At 37.5% G+C, this 12,574-nt stretch overlaps 1 protein-coding gene across 1 annotated transcript; it reads left to right on the top strand.

The window, feature by feature from the left end:
• The first annotated feature begins 3,631 nt into the window (after positions 1-3,631).
• Positions 3,632-10,868, top strand: cd63 (CD63 molecule). The gene is made up of 8 exons (XM_046056566.1): positions 3,632-3,787; positions 4,622-4,707; positions 8,651-8,839; positions 9,018-9,092; positions 9,182-9,277; positions 9,496-9,639; positions 10,083-10,166; positions 10,385-10,868. The coding sequence occupies exons 2-8, from the start codon at positions 4,642-4,644 to the stop codon at positions 10,448-10,450; spliced, it is 720 nt and encodes a 239-aa protein (XP_045912522.1). The 5' UTR covers positions 3,632-3,787; positions 4,622-4,641; the 3' UTR covers positions 10,451-10,868.
• The last annotated feature ends 1,706 nt before the right edge of the window (positions 10,869-12,574 follow it).

The following is a 12,574-nucleotide window of genomic DNA, read 5'->3' as shown; positions in this document are numbered from 1 at the left end:
GGTAAAGCAGGGCAGTAGCTACCATTAAGGACATGTCCTTCATAACATTCTGAATTTGGGTTTAATGACATGAAGGAGTTAAATTATACAGTTACACACATATTTCTCATTTAGGCAGATGTTTTTTGGGGGGGTCAAAATGTCGGTGAAAAATGAAGTTCAAGTTAAAATTTTGGGGTGAAATGTATTTTGGATTGATTTTCATGAAATCTGGCATTCATGGCCCCCTCAGGATTACAGTAACAATTGTGACACCCTGACTTTTCATATATCGCCATCATCAAGTCAAAATTTAAATATATTCAATATTTGGTTTATGACTTAATACCTGCAAAACTAATGACATTCCCATAAGCCTATAAATGTTAGCATGCTAACACGCTAAACTAAGATCATGAATGTGGTAAAAAAAAAAAACACTGTTAAACATCAGCATGTTACCATTGTTATTGTGGACATAGTACAGCTTCACAGAGCTGCTAGCACGGCTGCAAACTCTCAGTCAGCCTGAACCTGAACCACTGCCCTGACCTACAGGAACTGCATTTGGCCAAATGGCTGAACCACATGACACTGCATTTCCGTGGTGTTATCATTGTGGGCCAACAGCTTAGTGAAACAATCAGATCTGTCTGCTCCAGTAATGCAGTCAAAGGTACTGTATAACAGATTAGAATTAATTAGAGTTCAGAGTGGTGAAAGTTAAAATGAACCCCTCTGCTAAATGATGTGCTAAGTAACTTACCATCAATAACACATACTAAAACCAGACAAACCCATAAAAATGCACATGTATATATCTGCTAACGTTGTTCTTCCATTCCATGTATATATATTTCCACATTTATTTATGTCAACTTTTGTCTACGTGTAGCACCTTATCACCACAGCATATTCCTCGTATGTGTAAAACACTACTTGGCAATAAAGCTCCTTCTGATTCTTCTTCTTCTGATTCAAATGGAAAGGGAAAAAACAAATTCAGTTCCTAAGCAAAATTAAAGTTACCTACCCTGTGAAATTTAACACTAAACCAGGTCATACTGATATTATCAGTCTATTAAGGTCCGCTCAGGGATGAGGATCACTCAGGTGTTTGTTTTTTGATACGCTTGTGGTACAATCACAGGTTAGAGTGAGAGAAACTGAGGTCAACAATTAATATTCATCTTGACAACATTAACGTGAGAAAGACATGCAGCATGAGTCAGAGGTCCCTATAGATGTTATGGAGAATATAATCAAGAATTAGAGGGATAACACTGCTAACAAACCAATTATTAATATAAACTTGTTTCAATTAATAATTGGTTGGAAATGGAGCCATGTGTTTACACCAAAAAAATGTGAGCTTTCAATATCGAATTCTTCCATTGCATTCACATTGTCCACTTTGACCAACAAGTTCACTCTGTCCAGTCATTCTGGGCCATAACATACATAACATTACATTTAATTTAGCTGACGCTTTTATCCAAAGCGACTTACAGTTGCTATACATGTCAGAGGTCACACGCAACTAGGGGTTAAGTGTCATCTGAAAAATATTGCTCAAGGAGATAGTTATTCAGCAGTTTGAGGATGTTTCTCAGTGTGTAATGAGGAAATGAGTTTTTTGACCAGCAAACCTTTGACACAATGATTAATTTCCTATGACTACAACAAAATTTACACGTCATCAATAGGTTTGCAAATGGACAGGGACATGTCTCTATATTATGGAATGACAGAACTGTCCTTTTTTAACAAATTCATCTCACTTTACAGTCATAGTTGTTGTTTGTAATATATCATTTTAGACATCCTGTTATCTGCTCTTTATTGTGTCATTGCAGGAAGTAACCTTCCTTCAATGTATTGGACATGGCCAGTAAAGTCAGCACATCTTCATGACCTTTTACATTTCCTTAACACATTAGAGATGTGTGGCCTGCATATTGCCAGTTACTAATTCAAACAAGAAAATTAAAGCTGCAAGCAGCGTTGGGCAAACGTGTAGCACCTATAACTATGAGAGAATATTGGCTTGTAGAAGTATTCAAGGCGGGACTCTCATCAACCTTGTAAGGTTTGGTGCATATGTGAGCCTGTAGACTTAAGTTACAACAACTTCCTCTTTTACGGCGAATCATCGATTTGGACGCCATGCCATGGGCATGCCATTCCACGAAAATTCACCGTTTGTATAACTTTTAAACTTAAATGGGTTTAGACTGCAAAGCAAAAATCTGATGTCGGTCAGACTAAATCCCTAGGAGGAGTTTGTTAAATTTCATACATTAGGTGAAACGTGCTTCAGGGGCTGCTTCGTTAAAGGTCACTTCCTGTTGTCAGCAGGTGGCGCTATGTGTTCAGGGTGGAACTCTAAATAAATGTGTAACATTTTGTACAGATCTGAGCATGTATAGGCAAGTTATAACATCTTCCTGTGTCACTGCGAAGCGTTTAACTTCGCCGCCACGCCACCACCACTTTGTTAACCGAAACCTCACAAATTTTACAGCATGGATTGATCAATATGTTAAGGGTTTTCTGGGACAGTTTTGAAGTTGATAAGGCCAACCTGCTAGGAGTAGTTCATTACAAAACAAACATGTTATTTCCTCTTGCCAGCAGGAGGCGCAATGACTTTGAGTTTATGTTGGCGTATGAATGTGTTCAGGGCGGGACTGTTATACATGTCAAATTTGGTGCAGATGTGAGCATGTACACTGAAGACCCTCAATATATGTAAACTTCTTAATTGCCTGAACTGCTGATTATTTTCTTTATTTTTATTTTATTTTATTTAAATGTTAACCCCTGGTTGTGTTTGCACTTTGTATTTGACTTTGAGTTGCAATAAAGAACTTATAAAATGTATTTTTTTTAAAGTACACTGAAGTAATAACAACTTCCTGTTCTGTGGGGAATCGTTGATTTTCAATGCCACGTTACTGGCACGCCCGTGGACGAAAACTCACCGTTTGAACAACTTTTAATCGTCAGTGGGCTTAGAGTGCACAGCGAAAATTTTGAGTCGTCCGGATTAATTGTTTATGAGGAGTTCATTAAAGTACGCACCCTGTAATGGTGAAAAATGGGTTGCACATTCAATTCAAAATGGCGGACTTCCTGTGGCGTTTGGGCTATGGGTCTCTTTTTTTGTGTGTATTGATCATAGACCGTGCATCTGCCCCCAAATTTTCGTGCATGTAGGTTGAATCAGGGCCATTCAATAAGAATTTATTTTATTTAATGGCCCTTGGTTGAATGTATTTTGTAGGTGGAACTAGCGAGCCATTTTGCCACGCCCATGTGCAGGGCCCATAAAATACATAATTTTTCCTGAATTTTTCGCAACTTCCGACATGTGTGCAAAGTCTGGTGTGTTTTCGAGCATGTTTAATGTGAGGACCGGTTAGGCCCCCCAAAACTAGCATATTTTGCCGAAAAAAGGAAAAAAAATAATTCCTTCAGTTTCAGTAGGGACCTCGCATGCTTCATGCATGTCCCTGAAAACATGTTTTCACCATTAACATTAAATTTGGGGTGATAATTTAGCGACTTTTTTTAAATAGTCTAGAACCAGGGGACGTTAGGGACTCAAAGCCCGAGAGTTGTGGATTTAACGAGGAGACCGTGAAGCCTTCACGGTGAACGCAGCTTATGAAGTTACGGTCGTGGGGAGTGGTGGGGAGTTAAGAGCAGCGAGGGAGGGACTATAAACGGCAGAAACTACTCTAAAATTTCAACATATCGTCGTCTTCGCATCTCATCGCAGGATTTTAAGGACTTCTTGACAAAGGTAACGTTAGACCTTAAAAAACCGTCGAAACAGTGAACTTTTTTCTTGCTAACGGTTAATTTGTTTAGGACGCAGCGTTTAATTAGTCGTTAACGATGTACGTTAACAGTCATGTTATTTCTTCACAAAAAAGTTGCCAAACAAACAAAAGTATGTTTCAAGTGGGAGAAACGTTTCTGAAACTGTTTAGCTGTTTGCGTTTGTCTAAGACTAATTTAGTTGTCAAACTCTTAACAAATTCAATAAGCGAAGACGATCTGGTTGATGTAACGTTAACTTAATTTGGCATGTGACAAAGCTGGAATTGTTGCTAGCGGTGGTTAGCATTCATGTTTAACGTCTTGGTGGACTGGCTTTTTCCTCAAAGCGGCACTTTTGCTCACTTCCAAAAAACTTCCAAACTATGAGTCGTTTAAGAATTTTTCAGAGGTTAACACTTCTCCTTGTTTGATTAACTTACAGCCCTGCCCTTTTTTGTGGGCTTGTTTACTGTTAACACAAAGTAGCTGGTGTATTTAAACATTTGTTTGTCTTTTAACTTTAATTGCATTATGGATATGTTTAATGCCTGGGCTGTAAATACATTTAATTGAAACAATGGGAACGTGTGACCTACGAATGATAAATATAATGTGCAGTTTGTCACAGCCGTCCTGTTCACAGTGCAAGGCACTGAATTGCTAAAGGCTCTTCAACCAACCAGGTTCCTCCTGAAAATGACTCAGATGTTCCTCTGCTGCGGCTTGTATTACAGATGATGTAATGTCCATAAATGCTGCCTTGAAAAAGGGTATGAAATGTAATAAAGTATGGGTTGTTTGATTTTTGATCCAGGACGCTGATCCTCTTCAAGCATGGCTGTAGAGGGGGGACTGAAATGTGTCAAGTACCTGCTTTTCTTTTTCAACTTTATTTTCTGGGTGAGTGACCACTTCTCTACATGTTTTACTATGAAAGGGAACCTAAACACAATGCTACTGACAAGTGAAACAATCTTGTGGTGTGCAAAAAGCACAAAGGGAGCAAACATGAAATAAGGCTCAGGTTATGTTGACCAGCAGGTTTGTTTTAGATAGATAAATCATCTTAGATTTTTAGCAGGCAGTCTGAAATATTTTCCCCACTAGACTTCTCCTTTCTGACTTTGATCATTAACTCTTACTACCCTACTTTAAGGTTAACATACAGCACATAAAATATAACAAAAAAAAAATCAACCAGTGACGTTTCACACTTCTTTGTAGACGGGCTCACATGTTCAATGTCAAATTCATGAACGCATGAAGGAACATGAACATGAAGGTGTTCATATCAAATATCCTGGACTAACCTGAATGTTTCCTGGATGTCACCTGTTTGGCACTTTGTCATCATGGGCGTGTGAGAGCGAGAAGTGGGAATGATGGAATGTGAATCATATGACCAGATTTGACAGCGTAACAGTATCGTGTGACTCGTCCAGATCCCCCCCCACACACACTCTTCCTTGAATGAGACATTGACACTTGCATGCTGTAAACAGGAGTTTTTGCAAAGTGAACTCTGTAGCTCTTAGCAAAAAAGTGATACATTTTCTCAGTTGTTGGTCTATAATCTATATTCTTCAAATGCCAATAGTCCTCAGTTTATTGCAATAGGAGAATAGTCAAATATTTACATTTCCCACTCTATTCACTCGTTTTCCTAGGTCAGTCATTAACCACCTATTTGACTCAACTCAAATGTTTACATTAGTTGTGCAAACAAGGAGAGGTTTTTTGTTGGAGCTAGAGCTTAACATGAATAACATAACAAAGTTGGCGAGTTGATGGGTCATCTGACATGAAGGCTATTGCAAGACTTTCAGTGTAGTAACTGTATGTAGGTTTTTATCCTAGAATTTCTGTTTATTTGTTAATATGAAAACATTTCAGAGTAGTAAGGGCAGTTGGCTGGGCACTGTCTGGTAACTTTTTTTGTTTACAGTGATGCAGCAATACTGCTTTTTAATAGATGTTAGGAGAAAACCGCTGTTTGCTTTGAGTAAATGCATAAAAGAAGAGTTGCAACTGACTTGTCACTGAATCGTCTATAATAACCATGAGGTGAATTTATGTCTCTATCCTGTGCTACTTCCTGTCAGCATGTGTTTGTAAGACCAAAAGTTTAAATGATCTCGGTCTGAAAAATGCCTACACAAGCAATAACCACATCTTTAGAGTCTTTATCAGCCAGCCTAGCTCAAATGATTGATTTGTCAAACAAGAGAATATTAATCAGCAATCATTTTAATACTCAGTGAATCATTTTAAAAGCAAAATAGGCAAACATTCACTGGTTCCAGCTCTTCAAATGAAAATATTTGCTTTTTTTTATATGATTTATTTTAGAAGCATTTTTTGTTATTTGTTGAAATTCTGCTTGCATCCCGTCAACAATCAATAAATCAAATGCTCACACACACAAATTAAAAAGATCCAGTATCTGTGGCTGTTGCAGGATTGTAATAAGCATGACAGACCTACCTGCCTGCCTGTCTGTTTTTGGGAAGTAGCCTTGGAGGGAAGCCTGAAGGGAGGGGGTTTTTTTTTGGTTTGATACTTTCAAAATCAAACTGTCTCTTGCTAGTTTCTCCAATGTTGCCTACCCCAGCTGTAATATTTAGGGTTTTGGAAACAAAACGCACAAGTTGAATAAGTCACACTTTTCTGACATTTTATAGACTCAAAGAGTAATCGAGGAACTAATTGGAAGATAATAAGGTAATTTCTTGATAATGAAAATAAACATTAGTTGAAGCTTTATTTATCAGGACAGTATGTTATGCTCATAACGTTACAGTGAAGTCAAACGATAACAAGGCCAGTCTGAATCACCAAATTTTCCAAACTGATATGGTTTTTCCACTCCTTAGTTTATTTTCATGTATCACTTGATCAATGACATCCTCCTCCAAACACCATCATCAGTGTATCATCATATAAGTTTTGTATATAACTGTTTTAAGACATAGTCTGCCAGCATTTACATACAATATTTTTCTCACTTAATCACATTTTTTGTTCTGCTTGTTCAGATGAGAAACTTAAACTCTTATGGTTGATTTTTAGTGTTCGTGCTGCAGTAACATTTAGTCCTTGAAGGTCTGTTTAATGTCCAGTAAAATACACAGTAACACTATGGAGTCATCGTAGAGTTAAGTGGTCGATATGACTGCAGTAGTATTTTCCTAATGATTAATCTGCCAGTTATTTTCTTGATTTATCATTAACCCATAAAATGTCAGAATAAAGTGAAAGAAGATTCCCATAAATTCCTTGTTTTGTCTGATCAGCATAACACAAACTTCTGTAGTTTACCATAACGTAAGAGAATCTGAAATCCCAAAATCCTCGCACTTGAGAAGAAGGAAATACTAGACAAAATTACTTAGTCAATCAATTTATTAATCGATTTTATGATTACCTTTCTGCTGATGGACTAATTGATTCATCATCTACTTGTTCTGGCTCTAGTGCTTAAATTCCTTCCTGTCCACCCACAGTTGTATTTACTCTGAGTGGACTCCCTGCTCTGTTTGAAGAAGCTTCCTCAAAGTAAAGGATATGCAATTCACTGTAATGTTTGTTGTGAGAACTTCAGCTTATCATGGTCAAACATTTCACCCACACAGTGGTTGTAAAAATTCTAATACAGTGCTCTTGTCACTCCACCCAAAGCAGAGACACATGAATATCACATTTTATCACCTGATAACTTTACATCTACATACAGGAACTGAAGACTGTTGCAACTTCCTTCCATCTGGTTAGCACAAGTGCTTACTCATTTATCAAAGAGAGGTTTTCAATCTTCTAAGCAAGGGAATATCTACTTGTTAAAAGTAATCTCAACTAAATACCTACCCGTTATAATATCTGGAACATTTTACTTTATTCATGTGGTTTTATTTCCCACCATTAAAATTTCCAGTAGGTATTTTAAGTTGTGCAATTTTAATTTTTATGGATGGAAATGCCGGTCCTTTGTTCCACCATTTGATCCAGATGAAATACACAACTATCGGATGTATTGTCACCAAATGTTTTACAGATGTTCATTGTCCCCATATGATATATCCTACTTGACTTGACTTTGATCCCTCACTTTTCATTTGTCGCCACCATCAAACCCTAATTTAACTTTACCCAATACTTTAGTTTATGACCAAGTATGTGCATGTAAAATTAATAACATTCCCTCAATGCACTTTAGTGCCAGTTAGCAAATGTTAGCATGCTAACACACTAAACTAATGTTGAACATGGTAAACATTATACCTGGTAAACATCAGCATGTTCGTATTATCAGTGTGAACATGTTTGCGTGCTGATGTTAGCATCTGGTTTAGTACAGCATCACAAAGCCAAAAACATGGCTGCAGACTCTTAAATTAAGGGTTCCGAATTTCTGGCTTACAATTCAAGTATCAGTAAAAATCGTATTCAAGATGTTCAAATTTACTTGGTCATTTTTGGATTAAAAAATTTGAATTAATCAAATTAGATTGGTTTTATTAATTTAATTGGCTTAAAAAAATTGATCTTTTTAAATTCTCCTCAGCAACAGGCATCACTTTAATTTAGATCAGTGGCTGGTAATTCAATGAGATTTAAATTTCAGCAATACTGTAAGTATGTAGTTTCAAAGTTGAGTATTCAATTGCTTATACAACTTCTATTTTTACAGCCTCTCTTTACTTCCAATGTGTTACCAGATAATCAAATAAAACACTAGTTTCCACTGTGGGCTCAAACCAAAGAAACATTCTAGGATTACATGAAAAGATCATAAATGATCCCATAAAAATTCCATCCTAAACTAACACCCCTCTCTTTTCTGCAGTTATGTGGCCTAGCACTGATTGTCGTGGGAATCCTGGTTCAGGTGGCTTTGCACAACACCTTAGTGATCAGTGATGCGGCAACCTCCGCAGCTCCCATTGTCGTCATAGTAGTCGGTGTGGTGATTTTCTTCATCGCCTTCTTCGGCTGCTGTGGTGCCTGGAAAGAGAACTACTGCATGGTCACCATGGTAATTCATATAGCGTGGTATCTGTTAAACCACACAGCACCAAAACTATTGAATTTGCCGTGTGGGATTTGGTGGCAGAGATTAATGAATAATGTGTGGGAAAACACATACAATGTAGCTTAGAATAGTCATTAAGTATATGTAAGTCATTTAAATATTTTTATCCCCACCCCCCCAGTTTGCTGTCCTTCTCACACTGATCATCATAGTTGAGGTGGCAGCAGCAATCGCTGGATATGTCTTCAGAAACAAGGTGAGTGTAGAACTTCACTATTTTGTGTGTTTAAGACCCTTCAGAAGGTGTGGTTTTAACTTTGCTTTCATGTTTTATCTCCCATGTAGCTCTCAGCTGTCGTCCAGGAAGGTCTCTCTGAAATGATGAAGCGTTACAATACTACAGAAGAATTCAAAAAGGCTGTGGATGAACTGCAACAGGAAGTGAGTTCAGTGAACTCTCCTACAATTTACCCAGTCTGATAACACCTTCACTTAACACTTCATCATGTTGGTCGGTGCTGCATGACATTGTTTTTGTTTTTCTCTGCACCTTCTGGTGACACAAGCTACATCCTTCTACTGTACATTGGTCATGCGTCCATTGCCAAACCTTACAGCTGTCATATCCATATTAAATGTTTTTCATTTTGCAATTCCAGTGGAAATGCTGTGGCGTGAACAGTTCTTCTGACTGGAGAGACTTCAAACCTGATGGAAATTCTGTGCCTGAATCATGCTGTGTGAATGTCACTGCAAACTGTGGAAATGGGGCCATGACAAACCCTGTCAAAGTGTACCAGAAGGTAACCCCCCCCCCCCCATTTGATATGTTGTTGCAAAGTCAGTGAACATGAGATTTTGTTTAAATTATAATTAGATTTGATTTGTGGTTGATTTGGCGACACCAATGGTTACTGGTGGTAACAGCAAGTGCAATTTAACGCTACAGCAAACATTTGTTGAGCAGCTACTTTGTCAGAAATAGAGAACCAGAAGTACAACTGGTGTAGCTGCTTGCAGCACACTTATACAAACTCAAGTTGTTTTAATAAAGTCCCATCATGCTTGAACAGCTGTTTGATTTCGAGTAGTTTTCCACACAACAGCAGGTAATGTCAACAAGGAAGTAAAGCCAATGTCAACAAAACACAAAGTTAAGCAGTGTTTGAAGGCAACATGTCTCTCAAGTAATAACTCAAACAATAAAATGTCCATGTTGAATCTAAAAGTTCTCTTTCTGTTTTAGGGTTGTCATGATGCTGTGGAGGCTTTGCTGAAGAAAAACATCCTGTGGGTGATCGTTGCAGCTCTTGTTATTGCTTTCCTGCAGGTATGTAACATGATCATTGGTAACCTAATTTGAGCAGACATTACTTATTGCAGAACCAGATTCTTTTAACTTGCACTATGTCTAAGTGTATAGGGTTTGTTTTATTTTTATTGTCATGTCCAGTGGTTTTTCATGCTTCTGCCCTGTAAAGATTTCTGAACTTGGCTTTTTAAAAAGTGCTACAGGACATAAAGAGATTATGTTTGTTTTCCTTCCAGATAATGGGCATCGTGTTTGCCTGCTTGTTGATGAGAGGCATCCGCAGCGGCTACGAAGTTATGTGATTCAGCGTCATGCCGGAGTAGGAGTTGGTTGTTCATGTCACGCTTATTGGGAGCTTCATTTGGAAACTTTGAATATGTTTATCTTATACTGAAGACATCAGACACAGAACAATATATTTTCCCTTGTATTGATTTTTAGATTATATTTTCATAGATTAAAAATATCTGCTTTGATACTGTGTTTAGGAATTCTAAATGATAGAAAAAATTAATACCCACGTTGTTGTCAATGAATGTTTCTGTTTGCTGCGGAGAAGTGTAACATCTTTTAATTTTCTTGAGACTGAAGTTCTGTTTTGGCGCATGGTTTTTATGTTTTGGTGGCTTCCAATTTCTGTTTTTAAAGACCCTGTAAATTGCATATGACTTTGCATTAAGGGTAAATGCAAACAGGGAAAATAAATGCACCATAAAGGTCTTTATTTTACACACAATTCCATTACAATGTATATAATATTGGCACAGCAACACAACATTCAAAACCTGTTTAACAAATAATATAACAAATTTTAAAATAAACCTTAAACAGAAAAAAACTCTTGCAACTCATATTTCAGACGTATTGTGCCAGTCCTTGCGAAAGGCACAGGAAGCAAATGACATTTCCTATTTTATGCTTTACAACACCAACACAAAGAACATGCAGTTCCTCATACTGTTAACAGGCCCCAAAAGCTTGAATGAAATTCTGTGCTGAAGCGTGGTTTGACCAGGACAAGTTAATGTCATTTTAAGCCTCCAAAGCAAGAAAATGTCAAGTAAACAAAGTGCCATCACAACTCTTGTAGATGCTGCACTGCACCCAAACAAGATATTAATCTACAATAAGTTCAGCTTCTCACCACAAACAAGCTTGAATGTCTTTGCAATGACAAAACTAAAAGGCTTTTTTCATCTCTTTAGGATCACTCGCCATTTCGCCTGTTTGAAGGTGCCTGTGTGTTATCTACTAATTTTTGCGGTTGAAAAGTTGATCCATATAAATAAAACAATTCCCTTTACAGGTTTTCAAATTTAGCCATGACCCAGCATTATTCATTGTAAAGATGTGAGAGCAAAGCACAAAGTGAGGTAAATGTACGAGAAGATGAAGTATGTGTTTGATAACATGTAAAAACACGTTCACATAAAAGTAAACTTCTCCTGTTTTTTTTGCATGGAATGTGTTTGAACAACTTTACCATTCCACAAGCAAGATATTAACAAGAACCCAAAATACTAAACAGTATCCTCTTTGTTTCCCTACTTGTCACTATTGCTGTGTAATGATGTGTTGGCTTAGAAGTAATCGACAAGTGTGCGCTTTACAGTGATAACGAGCTTGAAATACAGCGACAGGTATCGTCGTATCATTTACCTCAACATCACCGCTTAATATAGTTCAGTGAATCACAATTTCAGTCTAATTACATGAGAACTCCTAAACAAGATTTTTAAGTTTAAACACACCTGTCTTTTCGTGCAAATTTATAAAGTAGAATCCCATACCACTCCCCAGACAAAGACACCATATATTGACCCTATTTCCATTTCTTTTCCAAAAGAAATTCTGTTAATTATGTACGTACTTTGTGGTATTCCTCCACTTCAGAGGAATGTTGTGTTCACGGCTGACTTTCAAACAGGATGGTTCTAAGGCGTCTAGAATTAATGGAATCCTTTTCTTTACTACAACCCTGTTTGCAAAGACAATTTTAAACCTCAAAATCTTGCCAAGATCAGTTTTAAAATGTTTTTTCCTCAGCAAAACGGAGATGTTGACAACTCTCAGGAAGTCATGCTGACCAGTGCACAAAAGAGAACGTAATCTCAGAAGCAGAGTGGTTCAGGCATCCTGTCAGTCTCGGCTGGGACCATTCGGGTAGTTGGCAGAGAGAAATACAATGCTGTGCAGAAGCAGTGACACCTCTGAGTCTGCAATAAGTCAATAAGGATTAAAGGAGGAGTTCAACATTTTAAAGTTTAATGAGAAGATTGATACCACTTTAGAATTCCACTAATTTTACAAATTGATGCTGGGGAGTTTTATAAAGCCTTTTGTGGCTCCAGAGCTGTGTGATAGCTGTCTGATAGATTTCCCCAAGTGATGTCACTTGAGTCAGCTTGAATTGGGCGTACAAGTGG

Source organism: Micropterus dolomieu, linkage group LG08 (genome assembly GCF_021292245.1).
Source record: "Micropterus dolomieu isolate WLL.071019.BEF.003 ecotype Adirondacks linkage group LG08, ASM2129224v1, whole genome shotgun sequence".
Taxonomy (NCBI): Eukaryota; Metazoa; Chordata; class Actinopteri; order Centrarchiformes; family Centrarchidae; genus Micropterus; species Micropterus dolomieu.
This window is presented reverse-complemented; position numbering and strand designations above follow the sequence as displayed.

Coding starts and splice junctions, on each gene's coding strand:
- cd63 (XM_046056566.1), top strand. CDS start 4,642: ATGGCTGTAGAGGGGGGACTGAAATGTGTCAAGTACCTGCTTTTCTTT. Junction 4,708..8,650: donor TTTTCAACTTTATTTTCTGG/GTGAGTGACCAC, acceptor TCTTTTCTGCAG/TTATGTGGCCTAGCACTGAT. Junction 10,167..10,384: donor TTGTTATTGCTTTCCTGCAG/GTATGTAACATG, acceptor TTTTCCTTCCAG/ATAATGGGCATCGTGTTTGC.